Raw genomic sequence first — 17,299 nt, forward strand, 5'->3', positions numbered from 1 at the left:
TAATACCTTTTTTAGAATTTTGCACTTGTGGGAGCATGGAAGTGCAGGTGAGTTGTTAAGGTTAGGCTGGAGGAGGGAGGAATGAATTAATGACATAGAATAGAAAGGGTTAGAGCAGAAGCGAGTGGATCAGTTATACAGTTGATAAAGGTCTAGTTGGTTTTTTAAATGATCTGGAGAAACTCTGTAAATGACAGTAATCTGCTCAGAAATGTTCCAAGATCAGCCACTACCATCTGTGTGTTTACTGTGAACTAAAATCAAAGACAATACAATTAAATCCAAATGATTATGAAGATAATGTCAGAAATTTATCAGAAAATAAACTGAGAAATGTAAACCATAGCTGTAAAGTGGGAAATTAATTCCACAAAGCTCATTTACCAACAATTTATACATGTTTTAAATCATTCATGAGGTTTGGGCATCACTGGCAAGGCCAACATTTAAAAAAAATTCATTCATGGAATGTGAGCGTTGCTGACTAGGCAAGCGTTTATTGCCCATCCCTAATCCCTTGTTCAGAGGGCATTTAGGAGTTAACCACATTGCTGTGGGTCTAGAGTCACATGTAGGCCAGACCAGGTAAAGACAGCAGATTTCCTTCTCCGAAGGACAATAGTGAACCAGATGGGTTTTTACAACAATTGGCAATGGTTTCATGGTCATTATCAGACTTTTAATTCCAGTTTTTTATTGAATTCAAATTTCACCATCTGCGGTGGTTGGATTCGAACCCTGGTGCCCACAGCATTACTCTGGGTCTCTGGATTACTAGTCCAATGACAATTTATTGCCCATCCCTAACTTTTTTCTAGTATCTTAGTTTAAATACTTTTATTTCTTCTGTATATAGTTATTATTTTTCTGTATGCTAAGTAAACCCTTGAAAGTGAGATATTGGTTCTAATAGGAGGGCAATTTTCACTATTCACCAATCATCTTCATCACAGGATATTTCATCTATTGAGACCAGAGCAAGCCCTCCACACAGGTCCTGAAAAAACTCCATAAGGTGGAATTTCTAAATTTGAACTCATTTTTACTCTGCCTAAGTATGAGAGAGGGAGAAAAGACAAAAAGTTGATTGGGTGTCATTTAAACATTCCATTTGATTTATTTTGTACAAAGCTAGCTGATTATTCAGCATTAAATTGCAATTGGGTGTATCTAAAGACATAATAGTGGTGTTGCAAGTGTCATACATAATCTTGTATCTTCCCTATGTCCCAAAAAAGGGCAATGAATAAGACCAAAGAATTGAAATATAAAACATGTGCTCCAGTGTATGGGGGTACGGACAAGGTAGGGAAGTGACAGGTTTAACTGGACTCCAGTCACCAAAATGCTGCCTGGGATGTGCAATTTGGTTCAGCCAGTAGCAGTAGGCTGGGGGCAGGCAGAGCAACAATCAAGCTCTGCAGAGGTGGTTATCAACATATAGTGGCACTGCAGGCACAAACCCCCATAATTAGCACAGTGCTAACCCTCCCATAGTTCACAAAATGCATTGTGTCAACAGTCTTCACAATTCAGAAGGTGAATGATGCCAGCATTCCTAGGCTTGGACATGCGTAGCATTAACAGCTTTCAGGTAACATTAGAAGTGATAATATATGGTGCTAATGTTACAGGTGCACTAATGTTAACACATGTGGCCACAGAAATAACTGATCTAGTCTGTTGACTGGAACAAGTTGGTTTCTTATTTAATTTTGTTGAGGGGGTAGCTGAATGAGGTTATGCTATTGTGTGAAGAATTTATGCCAACTGTTACTTGTCATCATGAACACATTCCTGCACTGAGAGAATGCCTAATGCAGGCCTGAAATTTGGTTGAAAGGTGGACGGAGCTTCAAGCTGTCAGCTGTTGAACATTGAAATACACAATCTACTGTAAAATATGCTTTGTTTTTCCAGGAGGGTCCTATTAAAAGCAATTACATCTAGATAAGGAGAGCAGAGCAATATTTTATGTAAAATTCCCTCACTTCAGATACTTAATTGTTACTTCACTTATTCTAAACATAACTGTAACTTCTTAATTCATTGTTGGGTGAAAATCTAAATGGAAACAAATTGAACACCAATAACATTTTATAAAGTTATTAACATGTTTTACTGAAACATAGTGTTGTAGCCTCAATGCCCAGTTTTGTGCATGTTTCTCTGTATATGAGGTTCAAGGATCTAATCAGGTCCTTGGATAATCAATCTCTTGTCGAGTTACTTGTGAACTGCATGAATGGAAATCCAAACTCAGGACAGCTTTCAACCTTTTCCAAAAGAAGCTCTGTTGAGATTCATTCTGAGGCCATTCCAAGTAAGTGTTTCTGTTCATCAGTTTCCTTAGTTTGCAGAATCGATCTGGGATAGAATTCTTTGGAATAGGTTCTAACAGGAGCAAGATAAGACTATCCTTTTTGTCATCAAATGCCTGTTGGTGTGCAAAGAAGAATTCATAGTGGCACCATTCACTTTGCACAAAATGTTTTGAAAGGATAAATACAGTTTTGTAGCTTTTTGAAACGCAGTCAATTATATTGTTAATTATTGACATTCCAGGTTTGAAATCTCTTTCATGGATACAGATGCGGTATGGTGGGTCATTATTTTCTAACTGTACCAGCAATTTGTTCTTCACCCATGGCGAATCATGTTCACTGTATGAAATGAAAGCATTGTATTCAATTTTATTTTCAACCAAATTGATGTCTGCACTTCTTTTAGCTTTAAGCCAGAGCCAGAGTGTGCGGATGTACCAGGTAACATTATACTTTATATGCAGCACAACACACACAGCTACCAAAAGTGCTACACATGCCAAAAAGACCCCAACAAATAAGGGAATTTTGCACTCAATGGGAGAAAATTTCAGGAATTGGATAACTTGACCCTTGAATTTTTGTGGACTGTCACATTTATACTGGTCTGGCCAATCAAGAATCAGTGTGTGTGTCTGTTGAACATAATTAGAGACTGACTGAATTACACAGAAGCATTCCAAAGGGTTATTGCTGAATTTGAGCTCAGCTAGATCTAAGGACTGTAATGAGTGTATGTTTAAGTTATTAATTTTATTGTGGTCAAGATTTTAAGCGATTGACCCACTGGAATCTCAGGAAAAGATACTATGTTGTTTCCTGTCAAAAAAACCTCGCGAAGATTTCTCAGTCCTTTGAGATTTGGGACTGTGGTGATTGAATTGTAACTCAAGTCTAGTGATTCCAGTGATGCTGGGAAGCAGCCAAACACATTACCTTCCAGGTTATTGTGTGAAAAATTTATATGTGTCACAATCTGAGGCCATGTGCAGGTGGGTGCCTTCCATAGTACAAGAACATTATGGCTCGCACTTATATGAGTCAAGTTCTTCATTTTAAATAATAATGTACTAAATGTTTGTAGATTTGAAAATTTGTTCTTGTTTACTATGAGAGTTTTAAGATTGGGAAAAGGAGCAGAGCATTTTTCAGGAATAAAGCTGAGTTCTTGAAGCAAGTTAGAAGTTATGTCCAAATATCTTAAATATATCATAATTTCTGATACCTTACATGGAACATAAAACAAACTTCCCTCTTGTATTATTAACTGTTAGTTTTGCAAATATATCAAGAAGATATTCAAGTGAGTAAAAATGGTAGAAGTTTGGATTATCTACATTAATTATGTGAAGTTTGCGCAAATTAACCTGGTAAGCTGGGACAACCTTTATTCCCCATTTGCCAATGCCATCCATTCTAATTGTATTTAAAAATAATTCTTTTATGGTTGAGTGAAGAACGCTGTTAAAAAAATAAGTGGCCAAAGAATCATCGATAGTAATATTCTGCACAACTAGTGTCAAGATATTCGATTTCTTCAAAGGAAAAAAGAAATTTACATATCTTGCATTTTTGACTAAATCAGAATTTAGAATTTCCAGTGTAGTGGTCGTTTTTGGAATATCCTTGAAAATATTGATCAATAATTGTGCTTTCTGCCCAAACTGTAAATCTAAAGAAAGCTTTTCTACATTCTGCAAGACATTAAGTGTTCCGGATTCATATGCCTGCAGGTCTCCGGTAATTAAATAAACCTCCTTAAGTGGGATTCCACGAAGTGCAGATAAGGAGCTGGACTTCAAGGAAGAAAGTTGAGTGTTCCCAAAATGTAGAGAATGCAGTTTCTGTAGTTTGTTGATCTCTGCTCCAAAGTCAGCTGTATCAAACAGGTTGTTGGTGATATCAAGGTGTGTTAGTGACTGGAGATGGTTAAATGGCAAGGCTGAAATATCATGCAAAAAATTATTTGAAAGATCAAGATACCTTAGTTCTGAATTTTTTGCAAATGACCCAGGTTCTATCACAGTAATGTGATTGAACTGAAGAAAAAGATTTTTCAGCTTGGTAAGGTTCTGGAAACTCCGCTGTTGAATTATTGTAATGTTGTTATAAGACAAGTCCAACATCTCTACATCTGGCCCCAGGATGCAAGGAGAAAATGGATAGCCAAATCTTGAACAATTTACAAAAGAAGTATCTATCCTCTTTGGTGTTGCACAACAGCCAGCCATAAATCGAGCACTTGTCAACAATAGCAACTGCCCCTAGGAGTGTCATCTTGGCTTTGATGTCTGTAAAGTAAATTCTGCTTCCAAGTAACAGCTCCTCCATTCACACATTGACCATCTTCAAGCACACCCTGTTAAAAGACAAATATGAATAATGAAAATCTGGCCTTGATCTCAAAGAAGATATCAGCAGCACAATATTCAGTGCAATCCTGATTCCACTTAAAAAAATATCCAGACACATGTCACACAAATTACTACACGTTACCTCACTATAAATAAATCTCTTGGTTTCAGAGTTTTAGGTGCTAGGTGGCTGTGCATCAGGCATCATAATAATCAGAAGCAGACGAGAGGCTATTAACGACAATAAAGTATTTTGGGTGGTTTTAGCCAAGAATTACAAACATGTGAACATATGAAATAGGAACAGAAGTAGGCCATCGGCCCCTCGAGCCTGCTCCGTCATTCAATAAGATCATGGCTGACCTGTTTGTTTCTCAAGTTCCACATACCCATCTATCCCCGATAACCTTTCATTCCCTTGCCTAACAAGAATCTATCTACCTCCTCCTTAAAAACATTCAGTGACCCGCCTCCATCGCATTCTGAGGCCAAAGAGTTCCAAAGTCCCACAACTCGTTGAGAGAAAAAAATTCTCTTCATCTCTGTCCTTTAAGGGCGACCCCGAATTTCAAAACAGTGCCCCCTAGTTCTGGACTCACCCACAAGAGGAAACATCCTTTCCATGTCCACCTTGTCAAGACCATTCAGGATCTTATATACTTCAATCAAGTCACACCTCACTCTTCTAAACTCCAGTGGAAACAAGCCCAGCCTGTCCAACCTTTCCTCATAAGACAACCCGTTTATTCCAGGTATCATAGAAGAAACATAGAAAACATAGAAACATTGAAAATTTACAGCACAGAAGGAGGCTATTTGGTCCATCATACCTGTGACCAAAAAAGAGCTTTTAGCTTCGTCCCACATTCCACCTCGTGATCCGTAGCCATTTAGGTTAAAGCGCTTCAATTACATATTCATGTTCTTTTAAATGCAATAGGGTTTCTGCATCTACCACCTTTTCAGTCATTGAATTTTAGACCCTGATGACCTGCTGGGTGAAAAAGTTCCTCCTCAACTCCTCGCTAACCCTTTTGCCAATTACTTTAAAGCTATACCCCCTGATTCATAACCTCGCTGCTAAGGGAATTTAGCACTCTATCTAGACCACTGAGGCCTACTCTGTTCCAAAGAAAAGAATCCAGCCTATCTAATCTGTCCTCGTAGCTAAAACTCTCCAGGCCAGGCAACATTCTTCTAAATCTCCTATCTACCATCTCTCTTTCTCTCACCTGATCACATCCTTCCTGTAATATGATGACCAGAACTGCACTCAGTACTCTAGCTGTGGCCTAATTAGTGTTTTATACAGTTCCCGTAACCTCACTGTTCTTACATTCTGTGCCTCGGCTAATAAAGGGAAGTATCCCATTGCCTTTTTAACCACCATATCTATCTGGCCTGTTACATTCAGGGAGGATTTGAGGTTCAAGGTCCCTCGGCTCCAACTACACTTCTCAGCATCCTACCATTTATTGTGTATTCCCTTGTCTTCTCTTTCCTCCCAAAATTACCATGTCATTTGCCACTTTTTTACTCACCAGACCAGCCCATTTATATCCTCCTGCAGTCTATATCTTTCATCCTTGCCATCAACCACAGTGCCATTTTTTTATGTCATCAGCAAACTTCTTAAACATGACCCCTACATTTAATCTAAATATATACTTCCAAAATCTAGGGACCTAGTACTAAGCCCTTCAGACTGGGAACAGCCTTCCGTTCACAGATACACCTGTCAACCATTACCCTTTGTTTCCTGCCACAGAGGCAATTTTAGACCCAACTTTCCACTTTTCCCTGGACCTCATGGACTTTTACTTTGTTGGCCAGTTTGCCGTGTGAGTCCTTGTCAAAAGGTCAACCTTCTTACCCTTGCTAATATGCATGTAGACTACATCAAACATTTCACCTACATCAACCCTCTTGTTACTTCCTCCAAAAATTCAATCAGGTTAGTTAGACATAACAACAACAACAAAAATAGCTGGAAAAACTCAGCAGGTCTGACAGCATCTGCAGAGAGGAATACAGTTAACGTTTCGAGTCTGTATGACTCTTCATCGGGCTATAAAAGAGCTTCCTGGACAAAAAGAGGCACTCTGAATCACAGCCACAACTTTGCTGCCAAATACCAGTGCCCGTCTTCTATGGTGCCTTCCCTGGATGGCTGCAACCTGACCAGCCTGCTCCGCTGGTGTTGCAGCCTTTGTCACTGACTGGCAAGAGCCATCTTTTGTTGCACCTTGTCCAAGGTTGTAGGAATATTGGGTGTATGAGGCCCATAGGTATTCTGGCAATTGAACTGTGTTAAGCAGGCAGACATTGCTCTGAGAACATGTGTGTCTGTGAATTTTATTCATGGAATGTACGATCAGTGAGATTCTCAACGTCTTCCATTGTCCACACCAAAACTCCACCCACCACACACAGGGCTCCTCCCACTTTTATCTCTAAACTTGGCACAGTACGTTCTTCTGGAGACATAGTGAAGATGGTTAATGTAAGATTTGTGATAGAACCCGTTACCCTCCCCCCTCCTCCTATCACCTTCATGCTTGTCCCCGCCACCCCACCCACCTCACCACACCCAGGATGCTAGGCCCTTCCCTTTTCCACTCCTTGATGCCACCAACCATGCTCTGTCCTCCCTTGGATCCCTCCTCCACTCTTCCATGCCCCTTACCACACTCCACACACCCCACCCTCACCACTGAATCACCCTTGCTGGTCCCAAGCCTACATGTAAACTGCCATCCTCCTGCTCTGCTCCCTTGTGCCGCAGAGCTCAGCAAGGAAAATCACCGACCTCAGACATAACAGCACAAAGCTGACTGGTGCACACCACCTTTAAATTAACGTGAGAGGGGTTCTCATGCACTGCTGACTTTATCTTGGTGGGATGTAATTACAAAAGATTTCACGCTTATGAGCATTCAAGGCATGCAAATGTATTACAGGTATGAACTCGCCACAGGACATCATGAGGTTGGACATGCTGCAAACATGTCACGGACTTAACCTTTGCATCTCAACCCACTGTTGGAAATTTCAGCTCCTAGCTATTTAGGTCATCCAACACACCACATTTCCTGCTCTTGCAGGCTCTATAAAGTATTCATTAAGAAACATGCTTCTGTCTCCATATGGAGGTTCCCTTCTTGTTCTCTAAAAGGCTCTATGCTTTTTGTAGTTATCCTTTTGCTCTTTATGTATTTATACAGTATCCTTGATTTTACTTGCCTATATTTTTTCATACCCTCTCTTTGTTTTCTCAATTCCACCCATGTGGAAATAAATTTTAAATTCAGTCCGGAAGGCTATAAAGTGCCTAATCGGAGGATGAGGTGCTGTTCCTCCAGTTTGTGTTGAGCTTCACTGGAACATTACAGCAGGCCAAGGACGGACATGTTGGCATGAGAGCAGGGTGGTGTGTTGAAACGGCAAGCGGCAGGGAGGTCTGGGTCATACTTGCGGACAGAGCGAAGGCGTTCCGCAAAGCGGTTACCCAGTCTGACTCATCTCGGCTTTCTGCTTTCTCTCAGGAGCTGACATAAGCTTCCTTTTTTTGCCTCACAAACATATCATAGAACAGAGTTTTTATTTAACTTTATTTAAATTATTTTGAACAAGCCAAATGCATATGTACAGATCAAATAAATTGATTTCATGATTTTGTACTTGCCTTGAGAACTGTACTTCAGAATGAACAGCAACTTATTTTTAATGGTGAAACTTCAAAGCCTATTATATATATAAAATAGTCAACTCACATGATGTCTGACTGCAAAGATGAGGGCCCACAAATTTTATGGTCTTACCAGGCTGAGGAGTAGTTAAGTGCCATGAGTCTGATTGATAACAAGTTATACAAAGGCCATCTGTGCAATTATTTTTCAGTATAAGTCGCTTTGGCGACAAAACTAGTGTAAATCCAAGAAGCTTGTACAGTCTCTTCTACATTGGAGAGACCAAACGCAGACTGGGTAACCGCTTTGCAGAACACCTTCGGTCTGTCTGCAAGTATGACCCAGACCTCCCTGTCGCTTGCCATTTCAACACACCACCCGGCTCTCATGCCCACATGTCCGTCCTTGGCCTGCTGTAATGTTCCAGTGAAGCTCAACGCAAACTGGAGGAACAGCACCTCATCTTCCGATTAGTCACTTTATAGCCTTCCGGACTGAATATTGAGTTCAACAACTTTAGATCATGAACTCTCTCCTCCATCCTCACCCCCTTTTTGATCCCTTTTTTCTAATAATTATTATATATTTTTTATATATATAGTTTTCTTTTCCCACCTATTTCTATTATTATTTTAAAAATTTATTTCTGTCCATTGTTTTATCTCCTATCTTTTAGCCTATTTCGATCCCTTCCCCCGACCCCATCCCCACTAGGGCCATCTGTCACTTGCTCATCCTGCTTTCTATCCTTAATGTCACCATTAGCACATCCTTTAGCTAACATCACCACTGTCAACACCCCTTTGTCCTTTTGTCTATTACATCTTTGGCAATCTCTCCTTTGTCTCCACCTATCACTGGCCCTCTATCCAGCTCCACCTGCCCCACCCCCCTTAAACAGCTTCTATTTCACCACATTTCTACTTCTCTTTAGTTCTGATGAAGAGTCATACGGACTCAAAACGTTAACTCTGTATTCCTCTCCTCAGTCCTGCTGAGTTTTTCCAGGTATTTTTGTTTTTGTTTCAGATTTCCAGCATCCACAGTATTTTGCTTTTAAACTTGTAATCATCATTGCCTTGAATGTGGACAGAGCTGCTATTAAATTTTTACAATTTCGGTGGGCGGCACAAAAGCCCTAGGAATTCAAAGTGTAGTGAGACTTATGCCATAATTTCATGTCCTCTGCACTAGAAAAAGAACCCAGTGTTGTAGACATACAAATCAAATGGTGCAAGTTTGCAGGAAATTCTGAACTACTGACTTTAAGGATTTAACTATAACTCCCGCTTTCTATTTAGCGAAGTACTGCCAGTGTAGGGTGGGTTTGTAACTTTAATGTTGACTTGGTTTTCTTTTTATGGTCCCACTCAGCGTTTTGTGGACAGTATTTCTAATCGATCTACTCTCTCTTTGCTATCCACATACTCTGGGTACCTCACAAATATCTTTAGTTTCTATCATCTTGTCTCCCATTGTCTCATGGGCACTCGGAATCCTAAAGCACAGAGGGAGGCCCGTTCGGCCCATCGTATTTGTGCCAGCTCTGTGAAAGGAGCTATCCAATTCGTCCCACTCCCCTGCTCTTGCACCCTGCCCTGCAGATTTCTCCTTCTCAAGTATATATTCAACTCCCATTTGGAAGTCGCTCTTGAATCTACTTCATTGCTTTTTCATCGCTTGCGTTTGCCCTCCTCCATCTCTTCTGAGCCTTTTTAAATGATCTTCATCTGACTTCTTCCAGTTCTTTTAATGGTGCATCCGCCTAAAACCTCAACTCATCTTATTCTAGCCACAAGCGTTCCCTTTCCCTTACCGCGATGTGGAAATACTTTCCATGCGATTAGGTTACATCTAGCTGCAGAATTACAAAATCTATGTCTAAGAAAAAGGGGAATGTTTGCTGCTGGTTGGGAGCTGTGCTGTAGCGTAACATTTCTAAAAATTACTTATATGAACATTACCTTTCTGAGCAAAAACAAAAATACCTGGAAAAACTCAGCAGGTCTGACAGCATCTGCGGAGAGGAGCACAGTTAACATTTCGATTCAGTATGACTCTTCAACAGAACTAAGGAAAAATAGAAGAGGTGAAATATAAGCTGGTTTAAGGGGGGGTTGGGTCAAGTAGAGCTGGATAGAGGCCTTTCTGAGCTTCCACTTCAAGTCGAGTCCTTCAAAACTGGAACACAATTTTCTTGAATTGCTGTAACTTTTCCATTCCCATACCCGTCCTTTCTGTATTTCAACACGTGACAATCTGCTGCCATTTATCGGCAGATGCGGAGCTATTTTCAAACTGATCCCATTGTGATCTTTTCTTGGTCATTAAAGCTTGTTTCATTTCAGGAATAGCCTTCTCGCCGCTTTATATTTAACCTGGAAAAGAGGTAAATAAAGCACATAGATCCCTGTAGAAATGATCCTGCAGCGGGCGCTATGTTTGCTCCACACACACATACCCTGCAACTTCCTGCTTCCTGAACCAAGTCCAGGAATTAGGCGATGATCTTTCGTAAGATGCAGAATACTTGGTGAAATCGGGAGAAAGCGCCTTGTCTGGCTTGTAAAAGTCACACATTTCGCGAAAGCAGGACTCCTCCATCTGTTTCACAAGCAATATTCAGAGGTCAGGAAAATGCCCGAGCTTGAGCATATGGAACAAGCTTTAACCGCGGGTTTCATAAACGAGCTTTACCTGTGAAAGTATCGGTTGGTTGGATGCACTTCCGCACGTCACCGCATGCACCTTCTCCTGGAATGATACAGTTCAGACCATTCGGCCCATCCTGCCTGTGTTGGGTCTTTTGAAAGAGCTACTAAATTAGTTCTGCTCCTCTTTCCCCATGTCCCTGCATTTTATTTTTTTTCTCAAGTTTTGAAAGTTACTATTAATCTACTTCTCACGTCACATTCCAGATCACAACTTGCTGGATAAAAAAGCTTCATTTCCCTTTTGGTTCTTTTGCCAATTACCGTCAATCTGTTAAATGTCTTTTTTTTAGCAATAATAAATGTTAATTATAGATTGATAGTTGGTTTAGAAACCCCATTAGTGGTATATTTAATCTCTAACAGCTCTCTTTACAAAAAATATAGAATTAGCATTAGAAAATGTTGGACAAAACTATTTACTGTTACCAGTTACGCATTCTGTCTCAAAAACCGAGGGTCATATTTACCAGCCTAGTATCTCTAGTTCTGATGAAGGATCATACGGACTCGAAACATTAACTCTGTCTTCCTCTCCACAGATGCTGTTAGTCCTGCTGAGTTTTTCTAGCATTTTTGTTTTTGTTTCAGACTTCCAGCATCCGCAGTATTTTGCTTTTATCGTAGTATCTCCAGTTTGAGGAGTTGGTGAATGAGACAAGTTTCTGTTGGATATTCTATTTTGATTGATAGTTCCATAACCAAAACCTTCCTAAAACTGAGTGTGATTAACTATTGTTAATTTGTACAAAACAGGGGGCCTGTCTCTTTTTTATTCTCTCAGTCTTCTTGTACAATCCAGGGTCACTGAATTTGCTCTGTTCGTTTCAACAGTGAGGATGACTGAGGATGTGGAGCAAGAGACCAAAGCAAAACCCCACCAACCATAGTAATATCAGTGATTAAAGCAGAGAGACTCAGAGACAAAGTGAATTAGAGACATACAATGAGAGAGAGAGAGAGAGAAAGAGGCAGAGCTGAAAAGAGTGAGGCGGAATCAGAAAGAGAAAGATGCACAGAGACCCAAAAAGAGACAGAGGCTGAAAGATGCGCATGGAGAGAATAGAAGATTGAGAGAAACACACAGGCACAATAAAAGACTGAGACTGAGAAACACACACGAAGGAGACAGAGAGGCGCACAGACAGAAACACAGAAAGAGACAGAGACTGAGAGAGACACACAGACAGAAAGAGAGAGAGAGAGACGGACACAGAGAAGCACACACACAAACAGTGAGAGGGGACAGTGAGGCACACTGAGCTTTGACTTTCAAAAAATTATTTTGAAATTCCTTCACTTCAACTACTTTTACCCTATCCCTTTTCAGTTTTCATTGCCACCCACATTCTCCCTCTGCCTTGCCTGGAGGGCAGGAGGTTTTTCTTTATATAAAGAATCATGTGTTATTGTCAATGGCTCCCTTGTTTTGTACCACATACAACCACCAGGGCTGGGAAAGCCACCATTTATTGTGGCTACCCAACCCAACCCTCCCTTTGGCCTTGCAGCATGAAACGTTTTTTCATTTGATCTCTCCTGCCCTCCACTAATAAAGACTCTGTCTTGTTGTTCTGCACCCTCCTCCTTTCACTTGCTCAATTCTTGCTCTCATTTCTAACTTTTCCTAGTTCTGATGAAAGGTCACAGACCTGAAACATTAACCCTGTTTCACTCTTCACAGAGCTGCCAGACCTGCAGACCTAGCATTTTTGGTTTTTATTTTAGATTTCCAGCACCCAGAGACTTTTGTTTTTGTATGAGTGTCATTTTGGAATCTATTCAACTACAAAAACGACCTGCTTACCCTTTTCCTATGTAAATTGGTCAGTAATTGATATTCAGTCAAGTTGCCACTCTCATTAGGTAGATAGCAATCATCAGGCACTCCCTTCATAAAGAGGCAGTGAACATCATCACTCATCCTTTTTCTGAGTACAGCATGGAAACATTACCCAATTGTCACAGTTCCAACTGGTCAAACCACAATTTGTCATTCAACCAGTTAGAAATGTGACACAAAAAATCCTGCATTTATTTTGGTTAAGAAAGATAAATCTGATTTTTAAAAGAAATCAAAACTGTGTACATCAAAACTTTATTTTTTTGCTATTTTAAAATGGGCTTTTGCTGAAACTAAAGTTGGCTGTTACTGGTCACATGACTCAGGATTGGCCATTTCTCCTGGAAGCTTCCAACAGATTACGAGAATGAAAGAGTGCCATTCTCAACCTTGTGGAATCTCAAACCCCATTGTAAGGCCACATTATAAGCATGAAACTAGAAGGTTAACAGATAAATTGGCTTCCCAGTGGGGGAGGTGATAACAAAAACAGAGACATCGAAACTCATTATATCTGAAGAGTTGTTAACAGCCACCATTTCACTCCTAAGGGAAACAATGGATTTTGGCCAGAGGCACTGAAACTGCTTGTGAAGCTGCGATTAACTCATTGATGGGCCGCTTCACATGACCCCATGCTTCGAGCTCTTGGCCAGTTTTGATATTATATTTCTAGCCTCACAAATCAGTCCGCTGATTACTTCCAACCTGAAAGGAACAAAACAGGGCTCCCGGTTGATCAAGCAGCTGGCCACTATCTCTCAACTCCTTGAAACCTGTTTTATTTTAGAAGTATCCTCATTCACTTTCAAGGATTTTTGTGCTGCTGTCTCCAACCAGGGACTCATCTGAACTGAGCTCCACCATGAATGAAACTTCCTCTGGATGTTAGCTTCCTGGACTCTGGAAATCACATGAACTAAAATCCATTTCTGTGGTTATTTTACTGTTGTTATCCATCGTTGTAAAAACTCCCACTTTTCCATCCCCTTTACTGTATATGTGCATGTGAGGTTGCGGACATCATCCCCTGCCCCCCACCCCCCCACTACCTCCCCCCACCACCCCTGGATTTGAATGTGAAATAAACTAACCTTCTGTGTTAATCATAAAGAGTTTGCTGCATGTTACTTATGAAATTGGACCACACAAACTGAGGGTTTGGGAAAAGATGCCACAATCTACCTTAAAAATAATTCAAAAATACCTCTGCTTACAGACAGATGGTGAGAGGATAAAGAAGTTCAGTTTGCCCCTCTCTTTCCTGTCTGTAACATCAGTCAACTATGTTCCCTGGAGAGGATGGATGATGCTCCCTTACTCTGTGACAATACTAGTTTGCCAATTACCAAATAGGTGGCTGATTGCTATCAGACCGAGTCAACATATATAATAACAAGCTTTTCTTTCAAAGGGGTTTCTTCTCTTGTTTCAATCCATGCCTGGCTACACACAACATAGTATGCTTGTGTCAAAGGGACTTCCCCATGTTGGTACTCTATAAGTTCACCTTATTTATGAATGTCTCAAGAAGTAGTTTCCTCTATTATTATGTAGAGACAACCAGACGAACTGGGAAGGTATGAACACCACTTAAAACAGATTTTCTTCTTGAACTATTGACACATTATTTGCTGTCATGTGTTCCCTTCATTCTCCTTTGATGTTTATGAAAATCTGATTTAACATCAAAGGAAGGATAGGTTTGTAATTCAGGGATCCTATTGGAGGTCTTCAGTTTTCTATTTCGCCATTATTTTGTACAGACCATCTTGTGCTAACTCCCTTTATAACAATCTACAAGTGCTTGCTAAGAAGAGAATAAAGTATTTTCATGGAAGGGTTTTTTAAAAAGTTCATTCATGGGATATGGGTGTCGCTGGCTAGGCCAGCATTTATTGTCCACCCCCACTTGTCCTTACCTGTTGTAGACTGTTGCTAATTCTATTGTATAATAGCTTTCTGGTTTACGTAAACATTAGTTCAATTAATTATTGGGAAAACTGAAATCATTGCCTTTGGTCCCTGCCAAAAACTCCACTTTCTCTCCACTGATTCCATCCACACCCCGTACCGTGCAACCGTCTGAGGTTGAACCAACCTTGGTGTCACTTTTGATCCCGAGACGATCTTTCAATCATATATCCACTTCCGTAGCATTGCCCATCTGCACCTGCCTTAGCTCTTCTGCTGCTGAAATCTTTATCCATGCCTTTATTACCTTCAGACTTGACTACTCTAATATACATCTGGCCAGTCACCCACATACTACCCTCTGTGAATTTGAGGTCATCCAAAACTCTGCTGTCTGTGTCCTAACTTGTATTAATTCACACTCACCTATCACCCCTCTGCTTGCTGACCTACACTGGCTCCCGGTTAAACAGTGCATTGATTTAATTCTCATCCTTGATTCAAATCCCTCCATGGCCTGCTCCTCTCTATACCTATAATTTCCCCCAGTCCTACAACTCTGCAGGATATCTACAGTCCTATAATTCCAGCCTCTTGAACATTCCTGATTTTAATTGTTCCAACATTGGTGGCCATGCCTTCAACTGCCTAGGACCTGTGCTCTAGAATTCCCTCCCTATACCACTCTGCTTTCTACCTCACTTTCCTCCTTAAAGACAGCCCTTGAAACCTACCTCTTTAACCAAGCCTAATATCTCCTCATGTGACTTGGTGTTATATTTTGTTTTATAGTGGGCAGAATTTTGCCATTGGTGAGCAGGGGGCGGGGCCCTCTCGCCAACGCGTAAAATGACGTGCGGTGATGTCGGGCGGAACCCCCAACGTCATCCCGCCCCATTTAAATTTTCAGGAAGGCGGGGCCACAGCAAAATCAGCTGTGCACCCGCCGACCTATCAATGGCCAATTGAGGACATTGACAGGATCAATTATACAATTAAAGGCCAGGATCCCCGGCGGCAAATAGATAAAACATGAAACCTCATCCACCGGCGGGATGAGGTTTCATGTAGGGTTTTAAAAAGTTTAATAAAGTTATTATGTAAATTATTAATATGTCCCATCTCATGTGACATTGTCACTTGAGGGGGACATGTTAAGGAATTTTTTTTTCTATTTTTCATATTTTTCAAAGTGTAAGCAATCTCCCTGAGGCTGCACTTAGCCTCAGGGAGATGTGTGATCTTTCGTGCGCATGCACGAAAGAGCGCACTCTTGCTTTTGAGGAATCCCCCCCACCCACACAGGGAGTGCATAGCGCTTCCCAACGGACGTCATGCCCGACAGGCAGAAAATTCTGCCCAATATGTCTGTGACTTGACTTGGGGCATTTTATTACGTTAAAGGTGCTAGATAAATACAAGTTGTCGTTGTTTTGTATGTTGTTATGTTCTTTCTCTGCAATATATTTTATCTGTAAATAAATCTGGCCAAGTATATCTAGGAAGGGAATTCCAGAGATTTGGACCTAGACACCTGAAAACAGGGGCACCAATGGTTGACGATGGCAGTGGATGGCCAATAAGCCAGAATGTGAGCAATGCCCAGTTCTTGGAGGGTTGTCGGACTGGAACAAGTTAAAGATAGAGAGAGGCGAAGCCATGGAGGAATTTGAACACTTAAGTCAGAATTTTAAAACTGAGGCATTAGTGAACCGGGATCTAATGCTGATCAGTGAGAACAAGGGTAATGACTGACTGGGGCTAGATGTGGGTTAGAATACAAACAGCAAAGTATAGATTATTCAAACTGGCAACCACTTGTCCATTGAGCTGCATCATGCTTTAAATCTCGACACCTTAATGATGAGGCAGAGCAGGCGGCAGAGAGGGAAAGAAAAGAAAGCAAATCCTACATGCTAGATCCCACTACCTCGTGGGATGTCCTGCCCCATGTGTGTCCAAAGGTCTGTGGGTCAAGGATCGGCCCGTTTAGTCACATGAAGACCCATGGCAGATACTCATGACACTGAGTAGACATCATTCTCGAATCAAGGGACTGCCAGCGATGATATATGAGATCAAATTTATGGAAGCTGGAAGATGGGAGGACAGCCAGGAGAATATTGGAGAAAAGTGTAGAGAAAAATCCCAAAATATAATAACCCCAATACAAATAAGTCCAAATAATCTGATTGGCAAAGAATGGACTTTGCATTTCCTAGCTAATACAGTGCTAAGAAACAAGAAACTTGAATTTATATGGTACCTTTTATTGACCTTAGGATGTCCCAAAATGTTTACAACCACTTGCGTATTTTTGAGATTCATTTATTGTTGTAATCTAAGGAAACACAGCAGCCAATTTGTACACAGTAAGGTTTCACAAATAAATAACCAACTATACTGATCAGTGATGTTGGTTGAGGGATAGATGTTAACCAAGACACCAGAAGATATTCCATGC

The 17,299-nt window shown here is 40.8% G+C and overlaps 2 protein-coding genes across 3 annotated transcripts; both read right to left on the minus strand.

Moving 5' to 3' along the window:
• Positions 1-633: 633 nt before the first annotated feature.
• Positions 634-4,679, minus strand: LOC144692483 (toll-like receptor 2 type-2). 2 transcript variants are annotated; one of them, XM_078561400.1, is made up of 3 exons: positions 4,308-4,679; positions 2,154-2,663; positions 634-1,055 (listed from the first exon to the last, which is right to left on the minus strand). In XM_078561400.1, exons 1-2 carry the CDS (start codon positions 4,553-4,555, stop codon positions 2,195-2,197), a joined length of 717 nt encoding a protein of 238 aa, XP_078417526.1. In that variant the 5' UTR covers positions 4,556-4,679; the 3' UTR covers positions 634-1,055; positions 2,154-2,194. The 2 variants fall into 2 exon arrangements, with proteins under 2 accessions (XP_078417526.1, XP_078417525.1); XM_078561399.1 differs by lacking the exon at positions 634-1,055 and having other exon boundaries at positions 2,096-2,663.
• On the minus strand, positions 3,409-4,303 carry LOC144692800 (toll-like receptor 2 type-2; the record flags this gene model as incomplete). Its single annotated transcript, XM_078561878.1, has 1 exon — positions 3,409-4,303. A coding segment is annotated over one exon (753 nt), but the record flags the coding sequence as incomplete, so codon positions are not given.
• Positions 4,680-17,299: the final 12,620 nt, after the last annotated feature.

The sequence above is a fragment of the Cetorhinus maximus genome, chromosome 17 (genome assembly GCF_964194155.1).
Source record: "Cetorhinus maximus chromosome 17, sCetMax3.hap1.1, whole genome shotgun sequence".
Lineage (NCBI taxonomy): Eukaryota > Metazoa > Chordata > Chondrichthyes > Lamniformes > Cetorhinidae > Cetorhinus > Cetorhinus maximus.

What these genes read in the sequence shown, in the direction of transcription:
- LOC144692483 (XM_078561400.1), bottom strand. Translation starts at nt 4,555, where the DNA reads ATGGCTGGCTGTTGTGCAACACCAAAGAGGATAGATACTTCTTTTGTA. An exon ending in GCAAAAAATTCAGAACTAAG is followed by an intron (nt 2,664 to 4,307) that starts GTATCTTGATCT and finishes CATTTCATACAG; the next exon opens with TGAACATGATTCGCCATGGG.